A 12,702-nucleotide genomic window follows, 5' to 3' on the forward strand; every position below is an offset into this window, starting at 1 on the left:
TTTTTTTTTTTTTTTTTTTTTTTTTTTTTTTTTTTTTTTTTTGTACTTTAACCCATTGATTCTGTTGTTCTTGCGTTTCATCTTCACTATTTGTTTTGACTTTTCTCTAGAGTAATTATTGGGCATGTTTTTTTCTGGTCTATTTTGTCTGCTTTGTACTTCCCTTTGCTTTAATTTTTCTTTTTTGGGTTACTTCTGTAGAAAACTGTAGCATCATACTGTGGCAAGTTGAGCACGTTATTTGGTAGATCAAAGGGTAGTTTAAGAAATTTGAAGGTGATATTCCAGGGCTTTCCTGGTGGGGCTGAGGGATTTGAGTTAATGTTGAAGTTCTGCTACAACAATGGGAATCTGGAAATGAGTCCTTCGAATGTCCCTCTTTTGTATTCTGTAGCAGAATTCATGGAGATGAACAGTGAAATCTCAGGAACCCAGAATTTACAGGAACAAATTGAGAAATTCCTTGAAGATATCAGCGATTGGACTTGGTCTGAGCTTTTGAATGCTTTAAAACGATGTCAAGATTTGTGTAATACCCCTTTAGTTGTGGTTGATAAATGCTTGGATTGTCTTGTTGGAAGGCTGAATTTAGCTGTGGAAGCAAGTTCTTGTCCTTCTACCTCCTCGCCTGATAGCTGGGCCTTGCGGGTTTCTTGTGATACTAAAAGTTCTGAGAGTTTAAAGACAGGATTCTCTAATGGGTTATGGTGGTTTGATGAACTGCTAGTTTTGACTCCTGATTTTGTTAAAATGATAGTGCAGTTCATGCTCAAACGAAGTTTTGATGAAGTTGTTGTTAGTAAGTTTCTTATATATTACCAGAAATCGAAGTTCTCAACCGCGACGAGAGACGAAAAACGAAAGATCGTTGAGGTTGTGATCGAGACGCTTTTTGTTCTTGAGCAAAATTCCATTTCCTGCAAGAGTCTATTCAGCATTCTACGAGTTGGGTTAGGTTTGAACATTGATAAATGTATCCGAAACAAGTTAGAGAAGATGATCGGAGCGCGGTTGGATCGAGGGTCGTTAGATAATTTACTACTTCCATCGCCATCCGGGATGAATTATCTATATGATGTGAACCTTGTTCTAAGATTTGTGAAAGCCTTTTTGCATGAAAAAACCAGTAGAACATGTCCAATGGCATTAAGAAGAGTAGCTAGATTAATGGATTTGTACATGGCAGAAGTAGCTCCTGATCCTTGTTTAAAGCCCTCAAAGTTTCTATCTCTTGCGAAAGCGCTTCCGGAGTATGCTCGAAGCTCCCACGACGATATGTACCGTGCCATGGATATGTACATAGAGGTAATGACTTGAACCAATATAGCTTGTCTTGTTGATTTGAATAGATAATACAATACAACGTTGGAGTTTAGTTAGGCTTTGAATCATGTTGTATAGGTTCATACGGAAATGACAGAAGAAGAGAAGGTGAAAATTTGTTGTGCATTGAACTATGAGAAGCTGTCAGTGGAAACATTCTTAAATCTTTCGAAGAACACAAGATTTCCATCCATGTCTTCCTTACAAGCTCTTGTTTCAGAGCAAGTCACGCTCAAAAGCTTACTTCAAACTGCTAAAAACTCTAAATCCATCACTCATGAATGTGGAGGCAAGAGTACTGATAGAGCTGAAACGGGCGACCGAGTCGTTCTCTATGCCGAAAAGCTTGATTTTCCGGACGACGATGAGAAGTTGAAAGCACATATTGAAGGAATTCAATGGAGGGTGATGGAATTGGAGCGAGTTTGTACAAAACTTGAAGCTCAAATGGGAAAAGTGATGAAATCTAGAGTGACAAGTAGTCATAGTGAGCTGAAATCTTTGCCGTGGCTTTGTTCATAGTTTGGTTTGTTAATTTGAGTACTGTTGATGGTGATTAGGCGCTGTTTTTTCCATTGTAGATTCAAATATTGAGCTGTGTACAGTGCTAGAAGATTGGAAAAACAAAAAGAAGAAAGCTTTTTTTTTCTTATTTTCTCATCTTTTTTGGGTATGATTTGAATCTTTTAACCCTCTAAAATGTGCAGTCCTTTTCCTCTCTTAACACTCACACTTCGAGATAATGGAATTCTTTACATCTATTCGGGAAACGAAACATTCCTTATAAGAGTGTCGAAACCTCTTTTTTTTTTTTTTAATAGATACGTTTTAAAACTTTGAAGAGAAGCCCTTGAAGGGAAACCCTAATGAAAACTATTTGCTAACAGTGGGCTAGTGCTGTTATAGATGGTCGTGTGCCAGTGAGAACACTAGGCCCCAAGGGAGTGGATTGTGAAATCTCATTGATTGCAGAAGGAAACAAAACATTTCTTATAAGAGTTTGGAAAGCTCTTCCTCGTAGACGCGTTTTAAAACGTTAAAGAGGAAGCCGTTGACGATATTTGCCATTGGAACATTTTTTAAAAATATTTGGGAACAAATGGAATTTATCCAAACTTGAGGGTCATTAACACAAATATTTTTAACTTTGAAAATTTCACTACAAGACCATGAATATAGCCCCAAGATAAAAATGCAACATTGTGGGCTGGGCCGACTCATTAATACTCATCAACGGGCTCTGATCCAAGCGTTTGTATCCCCATCCTCGTCTCTGCCACGTGAAAAATCGGGTTCGGACATTTTTTAGACTCATAAAATTTTTAACTCAAATAATCGAACGTAACTAATCCACCTCAACCATAAAATATTTTAGGTTGGATTGATTAGAGTTATTTAGATCATTTATTTAAATTTTGTTTTAATAAAAGTAAAATGTAGTCGTAAAATATCTATTATTTTATTTTTAAATATTTAACTAAAATTGAGTAATAAAATTTCTAAAATGAGTTATAATTATTATTTTCGAAAAAGAAAAAAAAAAGTTATAATTATTATTTTTGAAAAAGAAAAAAGAGTTATAATTATTATTTTTGAAAAAGAAAAAAAAAGTTATAATGATTGAGCATAATGGTTTTTCAATATGAATAATTTGTTTGTAAGTTTTTTGAATTTATTTTGTTTTCGTGCAAGTGATGGAAGCCTTGGGATCTGAGGAATAACCATCACAATCCACGACAGCCTGTGCAATTAAAAGAAAGGCACGCCGTATTATTTCTCAAATAAAATTTTTAATTTACCCATATATCTTACCCACGTGGCTACTTCTTATTGGACTGTTGGTAACTTTCGAAAACTGACGAGTAATCTTTAACTTTCTAGGTTTCCGTGACTGCCTCATTAATTTTATCCTCACTTTACTTTTATATATATATATATATATATATTTTTTTTTTTAGTAATTTAAAATATTTTATTTTAACCGGACAGTAAAAATAAATCACTTTTAATTTCAATTAAAAAATAATAATTTTAATTAGCATTGACATTCGTAGATTGTTTGAAAATTAAATTATACAATAATTGACCATTTTTAATTATTTATTGAAAGTTATAAGAAAGTAGTAAGAATTTTGACTTTTATTATTGGTTTTAAAATAGAATAAATTTTTATCTCAGAATCAAATTGATTTAAATATCATTATGGCATTTTTATGGTGGGGACCAACTGCCAGCTGGCTCCACAGTCAGCAAAGTAAAACAAAAAACAAAGATGCAAAACTGTATAAACAAAAGAATATAACCCTGGTCCCACCTCCTCTTGATTTTCTTGTCCTATAAACTACGCGCCTTATGTGGCGTTTGGACGAGATTTTGTTAGAAATATCCATTTTATCTACTTCGGGGTCCCACAAGATCTACTCACCCTCGGAAGGGAATTTCAGCACAGTTGGTAGAGCTTAGCTCTTGCAATTAGATCGCTGTGATTATAGATTGGATGTTTAATTGTCTAGGTGATAATGATAATATCTTGTATCTGAATCTGTGGCTCACTTTTTCTAAGTAATGAGGAAGAAGACCGAAGCATGTCAAGACTCTACTGAGACAAAGAAGATGGGCTGTCAAGAACGTAGAGGAAGTAGGATGGGTAGTTAGTCAGATCTAGTATGGATCGTACATGGATGGTAGTTGGAGTCGGCGACTCTCTTAGGGTTTCCTCATATGGGATCCCTGTTATCTACTCGAGGCCCCACAAGATCTACCCGACATGGGGAGGGATTTCAAATCGAAAATGGAGTAGAAAACATTTTTTTTTTTCAATTAGATAAATGGACTGAGGACGTGATTATATTCCTCAGTCACTCTGTCTCTGCCCATTCTCCACTTAATATAAATATATTGAAACTCTAATTATAATTTTTAAACTATGGTTAAAAACTATATTTTAATATTAAAATTTATTTTAATAGTTTTTTAAAAATATATTAATTTATTAGGATTTTTCAACAAAATTATAAAATTATAAAATAACTATATAAAAATGAATTAAAAATTTTACCGATAAAAAATAATATAGGTGACGTTAAAGGTTTATAGACCACAGCGGGCGAGTGGGTTTATTTATATAGTCGCGCGTGGGGCTTTAAAATGAGACTTTATGGAGGAAGAATCAAGTGCCTTAGCTAAGGGAAGGGAACCAATAGCTTTATGACTGCTATTCCCAGTGGCAGTGACAACTGGATGGATAAAGAAAACAGCTGTATAAAGCCACGTAGCGATATCCCATTGGTTTAAATTGGACCCCACATTCCAGAACCGGGGACAGGCGGTACCAAGCGCCACTACCACTCACCAAAGCTTCTTCCAGCTGTTCAGGCCAATAGTAACGGCTATATTCCTTTTAAAAAAATAAATACACCTTGGAAATTTAAATCCAACGTGGCATGATATTTGAGCTACGTGGAATGTTCGATTTTGTCTTTTAGTTGGTAGTGGGAGAATTTGGGGCTTGTGTAAGAAGCTAAAAGAAAATGGCTATAAATAGGGTATGGTTCTGTAAAGATCGCTACAGAGTTTGCAGAGTAGAAGCTTCACCTTCACTATCAATAGCTTATCGTCTCCCATGGCTGCTTCTATGTCTTTTCCTTGTTTCCTTGTCTTATTTCTTGGTTTTTGTTTGGTGGGTTCCGTTGAATCGAGGGATTTTCACGAGCTCTATCAGCCGAGCTGGGCTTTCGATCATTTCATCTATGAAGGAGAGCTTCTTAAGCTTAGACTCGACAACTCTTCTGGTACCCAGAAAAATACCCAGAAAATCTACTCCTGCTCTTCGTTTTCCAATGGTTTATACTAAGAAATTCGTGTGTTGAATTGTTCAGGTGCTGGGTTTTCATCGAAGAACAAGTACATGTTCGGGAAGGTCACAATCCAAATGAAACTCATAGAGGGTGACTCTGCTGGAACTGTCACCGCATTTTATGTACATTTGGTTTCTTGATCGTGATCGTCGTTTCTTGTTGATCATTTTTCTTGCGCTGTAATGATCATATTGTATTGATATACAGATGTCATCAGACGGCCCGAATCACAATGAATTCGACTTCGAGTTTCTGGGGAATACAACAGGGGAGCCGTACTCTGTTCAAACCAACGTGTACGTTAATGGCGTTGGCAACAGAGAGCAGAGATTAAACCTCTGGTTTGACCCAACCAAAGAGTTCCACTCCTATTCCATCCTCTGGACTCGGCGCCATGTCATGTAAGCAATGACTCCTCGTTAGCTCCAATGAATGGCCATGAACGACTCTGTTCTTGTTAGAGCAGGACGACTCTGTTTTTTTGTAATTTTTCATTTACTCTGTTTTTATTGTCCAGGTTCCTTGTCGATGAAACCCCAATAAGAGTACATTCTAATTTGGAGCACAGAGGCATACCCTTTCCGAAGGACCAAGCGATGGGCGTATACAGCTCAATATGGAACGCCGATGACTGGGCGACACAGGGGGGTCGGGTGAAGACGAATTGGGCGCATGCTCCATTCGTAACGTCGTACAAAGGCTTCGAGATCGACGGCTGCGAGGCCCCCGCGGCGGGTGATGTTGCTCGGAAATGCAGCAGCGATGGGGAGAAGAAGTATTGGTGGGATGAGCCAACCATATCAGAGCTGAATTTGCACCAAAGTCATCAGCTGGTTTGGGTTCGGGCTAAGCATATGGTTTATGACTATTGTACGGATTCCGCTCGGTTCCCTGTTACCCCTGCTGAGTGCGTCCACCACACCCACCGCCATTACTGATGAGAATTGAGCTTCTGCATTTTCGCCATGGAAATGGATTGTTGTTCACTGTACAAAGAAGAAGAAGAAGAAGAAGAAGAAAGAAACATGGGCTCCATGTTTTTGTTTTCGAAATTTCATGATGGCCAAAATCCATTGTCTAGTCTGATTAATTAAATTGATTCTCTCGCTTGTTCTAATTATGATCATGGGATTTTGAAATTGGTGTTTAATTATGATCATGATTGATAGCACATTATTAATAACTCAATCATCGTTAATTACTAATTATAAACAGTTCAACCTTTTAAACTTTATAAACAACAAAATGAAAGATTTAATCAATAATCATATCTTGGGTTTAAGCATTAATAATTAACAATATATTCTAAAAGAATAAAAAAAAATTGTTGAAAAATTGGGCCTTGGGTTATTCGGCCCATAGAATAAATGTGTGAATATAATTTGTTTAATTAAAATCGAGGTGTGGTGATTTGGGGCCTAGGGTTCTTCCCCGTTCGTCCGCTTTGTTGTCGTCAACGCGATCGTCTTGGTCCATGGGCTCTCTAGAATCGGAATGTCCGTTCTTTGTTCGACGTCGCGAATTTAGGGACTTCTCTTCCCCGCAGAAATGGAGGTATTTTTTTTCGCGCTTTTCTAGATAAGATAAGAGCCCGAAAATAGAGGAATTCAAATTCTGTCTAGCATGACAACAGGGGATTTTCCTGTTGACTTTTGTTGTGCGAAATGAAGCGACTGGTATAGTTTGAGGTGTATGCATTTTTGTGTCGGGAAGCTAAGATTTAGAATCTTCGCTTCCCGGCAGTTTCGCGCTATTTTTGCATTTCCTTACAAGTCAAATGCACGGATTCAACTTATTTAGATGAAGAAGAACCTGATTGAATGGTGTGTGTTTTCTTTAATTAGTTTGTAAACTTGATTGACTTGATGAACATGTCCTATATCCTGGGCGTCAACGCCAATTTCCACTTGATTGAGAGGCTTGGCTTCGAGAAATTATAGCTGGGACTGCGATCAGCTTGTTTTCTGGCATAGACTCACAGCACGCTGTTTTTGGTCTCTTCTACGTAGACATACCTTGAGAACAAATTATAGAGTAAAGAGCTGAAGTTGCAGTATACAGAATTGAACTTAGGAATCACCACTTGATGATATGTGTTATATTTTCAATGAGCATTTGGGTGGCAGCCATGCCCTTTCTTCAAATTGGGCACTGAATGGTTAAAATTCGTTGGAACATCATAGCATGAGTAGTTGAAGTGAATTATTTGAAATTTGAGTTATTTTATGAATGACACTGGAATATATTGAGCTTATAATCGTACCTTAGCCTAAGAATGAGTGCGTGTTCTTGGGCGATCGTAGAAACACATATTCTTTTGACGATGGAACAAACAATGAAACTTCATGAGAGCTTTTTCATATATGTTCCCGTTCACTTGTATCACATACACACTAGTGCTCTGCAGTTCACTTGGGTTGTTACAAATGGTATCAGAGCTAGACACCGGGCAATGTGCTAGCGAGGACGCTGGGTCCCAATGAAGGTGGATTGTGAGATCCCATATTGGTTAGAGAGGGGAATGAAACATTTCTTAAAAGGGTGTAGAAACCTCTCCCTAGCAGATGCGTCTTAAAATCATGAGACTGGCGGGGATACGTGACGGGTTAAGGCAGATAATATTTGCTAGTGGTGAGCTTAAGGCTCTTCCACGCACCTATGGTTTAGAGAATTCTCTGTTTACAGATTTTACTTTGTGCATCTGATTGTTTATAGTTTGGAAATTAAAATCCTCTTTTAATGATGACAGGTTTTTTGTGGCCTTTCTGATTTGTTAAGTGCAATGCAAACATTTCTTGGCTGCCTAAATTAGAAAACTTACAGAGGAGTTACAGAGGATTTGAGATGAAAGGTAATTACAGAGGATTAGAAAACTTAAGTGCAATGAAAGGTAAGGGAGGGTCAGAGAATTTGAGATGTAATTACAGAGGAGTTAGGCAAAGGACATGGGGGAAGTGGGTTGCGAAATTCGAGCACCGAATAGGGGAAGTCGACTCTGGTTAGGTGCATTCCCATCTGCCATTGATGCCGCTCTTGCTTATGATGAAGCAGCTAGGGCCATATATGGAACTCTAACTCGCCTCAATTTTCCCAATATCTCATCAAACACAAAAAGAATCATCAACAAAGGATTCTCCTGAAATCAAGAGGTCCTCAATCTCTTCCTTAGGGTCAACTTCATTTAGTCCGAGTTCATCACTCTGAGGATTGTGCAGTAGTTGAGGATTTCTAGCCAGCTGTAATAGCTCAATCCAACCGCTAATGATATTGTCCACTTTGGTTCATTACGTATCGCCATCAGCCTCATAGTTTTAAAATGCGTCTTCTAGGGAGAGGTTTCCACCCCTTATAAGAAATGTTTAGCTCCCCTCTCTAACTGATGTAGGATTACATGCCAACTTTGACCTTTAACCATTGTAAAGCTTATGAATTGCCCATCTGTGTGCAAGTACAAGTAGAAAATTTGAAATCTAGACTTTTCTAATTGAACCATTTGGTTTTATCTGAGGGTAGATTGAGCTCTGTGATACCTGGTGCCACCATATTAGATGTTTGCTGGATCTGAAAGTGATGCTTTTGGTTTAGGGCTGTAGGAGGTGTGGGTCTGCAGAATTAGTGTAAGAAATTCATCTACGAACGATATCTCGGATCATGGCAACCGTTGGCTGATATGCATTGCATCCAAGAAGCCAGACAAGCGTGGGGTTCGTAGTTAATACGACGATCGGCCTGGTTCAACCGCAACCTTGGGCACCATTTCAAGTCGGCTAAGGATTCGATAATTAGACCCCGTTTGATAACTATTAGAGTTGGGTAAATATTCAAGGAAGGTTTGACTTGGTCTCAGTTTGAGCTGTTTCTGTACCATGCTTGAAGGTTACATAAATGTCTGACTATTTATAGTTGGCAACTACCCTTTGACTCTTGAGAATTTATTATAATACGCGCTAAAAAGAAATTATTTATCATAATTTTTACTATTAAACAAGCTAAACTTTAACTAAGAGAGTTGATAATGTAACCTAATAAATAAAAAGCGAACCCTATTTATAAAGAATAACAATAAAATTCAGGTTTAGCTATCAATTTCTCTCTCTATATAACCCCTTGGCTGTTTCCTTCTCACATAAATCTCCACAAGCTCAACTAAATATGGCTGTGGTTCGACATGGTTTGCTGTGTCTGGTTCTTGTCGGGATGTGGTTGAGTCAGCTCACGGCTGCGAGCACCGCCGAGGCACCAACAGTTGCCACTGCGATGCCGTTTTTTGGGGAAATTGGAAAGGAAGTGGAGATGGAGAATCAGCCGGGCGTGGCTGCAGGTCCTGAAATCAGAAGGCTGGGAAAGCATCATCTTCACACGTCCATGGCCGGCGGCGGGGTGCTGCTCGGCGGCCTGGCTACTGCTGTTTTTGCTGTTGTGTTTTGCTACATAAGGGTTACTAGAAAATCAGACCCTGTCAAATAATTAGCCTTTTCTTCTTTTTTCTGCTCTTTTTTCTCCTACTTCTGTGGTATTGATTCGTAGTTGTAAAATCGTAGATAATTAATTACTTTGGTCAATGTGGCATAGACTGTGTTTTTGGTGTTAGGTCTGCTAGACCCTTAATTAATAAGGAATGTTTATTTCCTTTTTTTCAACCGACGTTGGATTTCATAATCCACTCTCCTTTGGAGGCCCAACGTCTTTGTTGACACATCATTCGATGTTTAGCTTTGATACCATTTGTAACAGCTCAAACTTACTAATACCAGATATTGTTCGCCTTTGATTAGTTATGTATCGTTACCATCCTTACGATTTTAAAATGCATCTATTAGGGAGAGGTCTCTACACCCTTATAAGAAATGTTTCATTCCCCTCTCCAACTGATATAGGATTTCACAGGTTTAGGCCCATTCATGTACCATTTAGTTACTCGAGCATCATATGTCTATTAGCTTTTGTCTTGATTCGTCCCTAACCCACAAGGAGAAGTCTTGCTTTGATATCATTTGTACTCTCTCATGTCCAAGATTCATACTAGAATTTGAATTTTGAATTGGACATTTTATGACCCGACATTCCTCTACATCTTCTATAACATGTTTAAGCTACCTATTTATCTTCAATTACTTTTACGAGTGAAGACTATCTTTACTAACTAACACAAGTTCTTTTTCTCACTTGCTCGCTTCTTAGAAAAATGTCTTGAAGGTCACTCAATATATAATTGCTTCTAAGCGAAGACCGCTTAAAACTATTCAATTTTACTTATGCATTTTCAATAAACCTTACCCACAAACCAAATTGAAATACAATCCAACTTATAACTAACCCTTTTATTATATATAAATATACATACACACACATACATGTATGCATATATTTTCATATGAGATCGCGATGTGATTAGAACGTAACAGAAATAAAACTTGAGAACATATCCATTGCATAATCAAAACTTTGCATTATCTTGTCCCCATAATTATTAATAGGCGAAGCCCATATCCAATCTAAAACTTCGGATACCTTTTAAGTCATACTTAAATTCAATTCAAATTAAAGGGAAAAAAAATACAAATTATTAATCGAGGAATTTTTTTAGATTATTGTAGGACCATAGTATCATGTGCTTTTGACTACAACCTCTAGGATGTTAATATGTTATTATCATAACTTGGCCCAAATCATTAATATCTTTGATTCATTCATTTAAATCAATTATAAACAATGTAGGCCTTCAAATGCTACTCAATGCTTACAAATATAACCTAATAAAAAGTTAAATAGTAAAAATGGTTGAGACTAAGACGGTATTTGATTGTCTTTGAACCCCTCACTTCTGTTCTTCATTAATGAAAACATTCTAGAAAAACCTTCGCAGTTGTTCGTCTTTCACAAATCTAAAAATTTCACTTTTGACTATGAAATACGAATGTCCCGATTGTTCCTGTAATCATTACTCCAATTCCAAAGGGTCTAACAGAATAGAATCGAAATCCTATGATATCATCTCATGCTAATAATAAAGTATTTTTTTAACCAAGTTTTGTGTATTGAAAGTTCAAATGTATTTTTGAAATAAAATATTGGCTATTGAAATAAAGAATTTGAAAATTTAAATAAATTTAAAAATGTTGTTATAAAATATTAGATTCACATTAATGATATTTTGTTAATGGTTATTTGATTTTTTTTTTTTTTTGAAATAATATTTTAGAAAAAGAAAATAAGGATTAATGAAACAAACTGAAACGCCATCCTTATTTCACTGAGATTCACAAAGCCTTTGAAAAGTTCAAACCCTACAAATCTCACTCTCTCCCTCTCTTAACAACAAATCTCTCTCTTTCTTTCTCTCTCTTTCCGATAATGGAGACCAGATCCGCCCGTAGACGACGGCTCTCCAATTCCCACAACCAAACCGGCGTCGACTACATCAGCCACCTCCCCGACGCCGTCCTCCACCACATTCTCACCTTATTGCCCATCAAAACCGTCGCCCAATCCGCCACTCTCTCCTCCCGCTGGCGCTCTCTGTGGTTCACCTTACCGGACCTCGACTTCTCCAATTCCATCTTCAATTCCAATTCCAATTCAAACCCAGCCGACATCATCGCCGGAATCCTCAACGCCCGCGACCACAAACACTCCAACGTCCGTCTCCTCCGCTTCTCCGCCACTCTGAGTTTCTCCCGCCTCAACGCTCTGTTCCGCATCGCCGTCCGCCACAAAATCCAACACCTCCACATCCAAGTCTCCACCAACGATTACTTCAATTTCCCACGTGGCATAATCGCCAGTGATTCCTTGAGGGTCTTCAGCCTGCGTTCCATCTACCCCGGGTTCCGATTGCCGCCGTCGTCCATCATGAGCTCTGGCTTCCGGCTGCTGAGTTCCCTCTCTCTGGCTCTCATGATTCTAGACCGCCCCTCCTTGGTGGACCTATTCACCGACTCCTCTTTCCCCCTTTTGAAGAAATTGAATCTAGAGAGCTGCTCCGGGCTAATGAATCTCCGAGTTCAGTGCCCGGTGCTGCAGGATTTCAGCCTGGAAGGGTGCTTCCAGCTGCAGGGGCTGGACGTTTTGGGGGGGAAATTGGAGAGGGTGCGGATTTGTAGCTGCTTTGACGCGCATGGCTCGAGCTGGGTTAAGATCGTGGCGCCCAATTTGAAAACCCTGGTTTGGATCTATAATGCTGTAACGGATGAAGTTAATTTGGGGGATTTAAAGTCTCTGAATCAAGCCTCTCTTGGTTTGCTTTGTCAACATTTTTCCAATACCAAGCTCCACAGTGTCTCCGCTCTTCTCTCCGCCATCTCTCCCGCCCACTCTTTAACCTTCGAACCTTCCTTCCTTGATGTAAGTTTCAATTTTTTCCCCTATTTTATCAATATTAAAATTAAATTTCTTATATTTATAATATGATTTTTATTTTTCTAAACAATACAATATATTAATTTCTTTAAAGGAGTTTTTTTTTTTTTTTTTTTTTTTTTTTTTTTTTTTTTTTTTTTTTTTTTTTTTTTTTTTTTTTTTT

The 12,702-nt window shown here is 37.9% G+C and overlaps 4 protein-coding genes across 4 annotated transcripts in view; all 4 read left to right on the top strand.

Annotated features, from left to right (window-relative positions):
* LOC111451836 (BTB/POZ domain-containing protein At3g22104-like) overlaps positions 1-1,973 on the top strand; it is a 3,363-nt gene extending 1,390 nt beyond the window's left edge. Inside the window, exons 2-3 of the mRNA XM_023092416.1 lie at positions 202-1,305; positions 1,402-1,973. Coding sequence (XP_022948184.1) covers positions 202-1,305; positions 1,402-1,845 — 1,548 coding nt within the window. The 3' untranslated portion in view covers positions 1,846-1,973. The remainder of the gene's footprint in view (positions 1-201; positions 1,306-1,401) is intronic.
* A 2,891-nt stretch (positions 1,974-4,864) lies between these two features.
* Positions 4,865-6,330, top strand: LOC111450965 (xyloglucan endotransglucosylase/hydrolase protein 9-like). The gene is made up of 4 exons (XM_023091166.1): positions 4,865-5,114; positions 5,202-5,302; positions 5,388-5,581; positions 5,698-6,330. The coding sequence occupies exons 1-4, from the start codon at positions 4,946-4,948 to the stop codon at positions 6,116-6,118; spliced, it is 885 nt and encodes a 294-aa protein (XP_022946934.1). The 5' UTR covers positions 4,865-4,945; the 3' UTR covers positions 6,119-6,330.
* Positions 6,331-9,332: 3,002 nt separating this feature from the next.
* Positions 9,333-9,647, top strand: LOC111451632. Its single transcript, XM_023092104.1, has one exon. It carries the CDS (start codon positions 9,333-9,335, stop codon positions 9,645-9,647), a length of 315 nt encoding a protein of 104 aa, XP_022947872.1.
* A 1,792-nt stretch (positions 9,648-11,439) lies between these two features.
* Positions 11,440-12,702, top strand: part of LOC111451825 (putative F-box/FBD/LRR-repeat protein At4g03220) — a 2,759-nt gene continuing 1,496 nt past the window's right edge. Inside the window, exon 1 of the mRNA XM_023092398.1 lies at positions 11,440-12,524. Coding sequence (XP_022948166.1) covers positions 11,535-12,524 — 990 coding nt within the window. The 5' untranslated portion in view covers positions 11,440-11,534. The remainder of the gene's footprint in view (positions 12,525-12,702) is intronic.

Source organism: Cucurbita moschata, unplaced genomic scaffold, assembly GCF_002738365.1.
Source record: "Cucurbita moschata cultivar Rifu unplaced genomic scaffold, Cmos_1.0 Cmo_Scf00013, whole genome shotgun sequence".
In the NCBI taxonomy this organism is placed as follows: domain Eukaryota; kingdom Viridiplantae; phylum Streptophyta; class Magnoliopsida; order Cucurbitales; family Cucurbitaceae; genus Cucurbita; species Cucurbita moschata.

Bases quoted from the DNA above. Each gene is read 5' to 3' on its own strand.
- LOC111450965 (XM_023091166.1), top strand. From the start codon at position 4,946: ATGGCTGCTTCTATGTCTTTTCCTTGTTTCCTTGTCTTATTTCTTGGT. The intron at 5,303-5,387 runs GTACATTTGGTT...ATTGATATACAG, and splicing joins GAACTGTCACCGCATTTTAT to ATGTCATCAGACGGCCCGAA. The intron at 5,582-5,697 runs GTAAGCAATGAC...TTTATTGTCCAG, and splicing joins TGGACTCGGCGCCATGTCAT to GTTCCTTGTCGATGAAACCC.
- LOC111451632 (XM_023092104.1), top strand. From the start codon at position 9,333: ATGGCTGTGGTTCGACATGGTTTGCTGTGTCTGGTTCTTGTCGGGATG.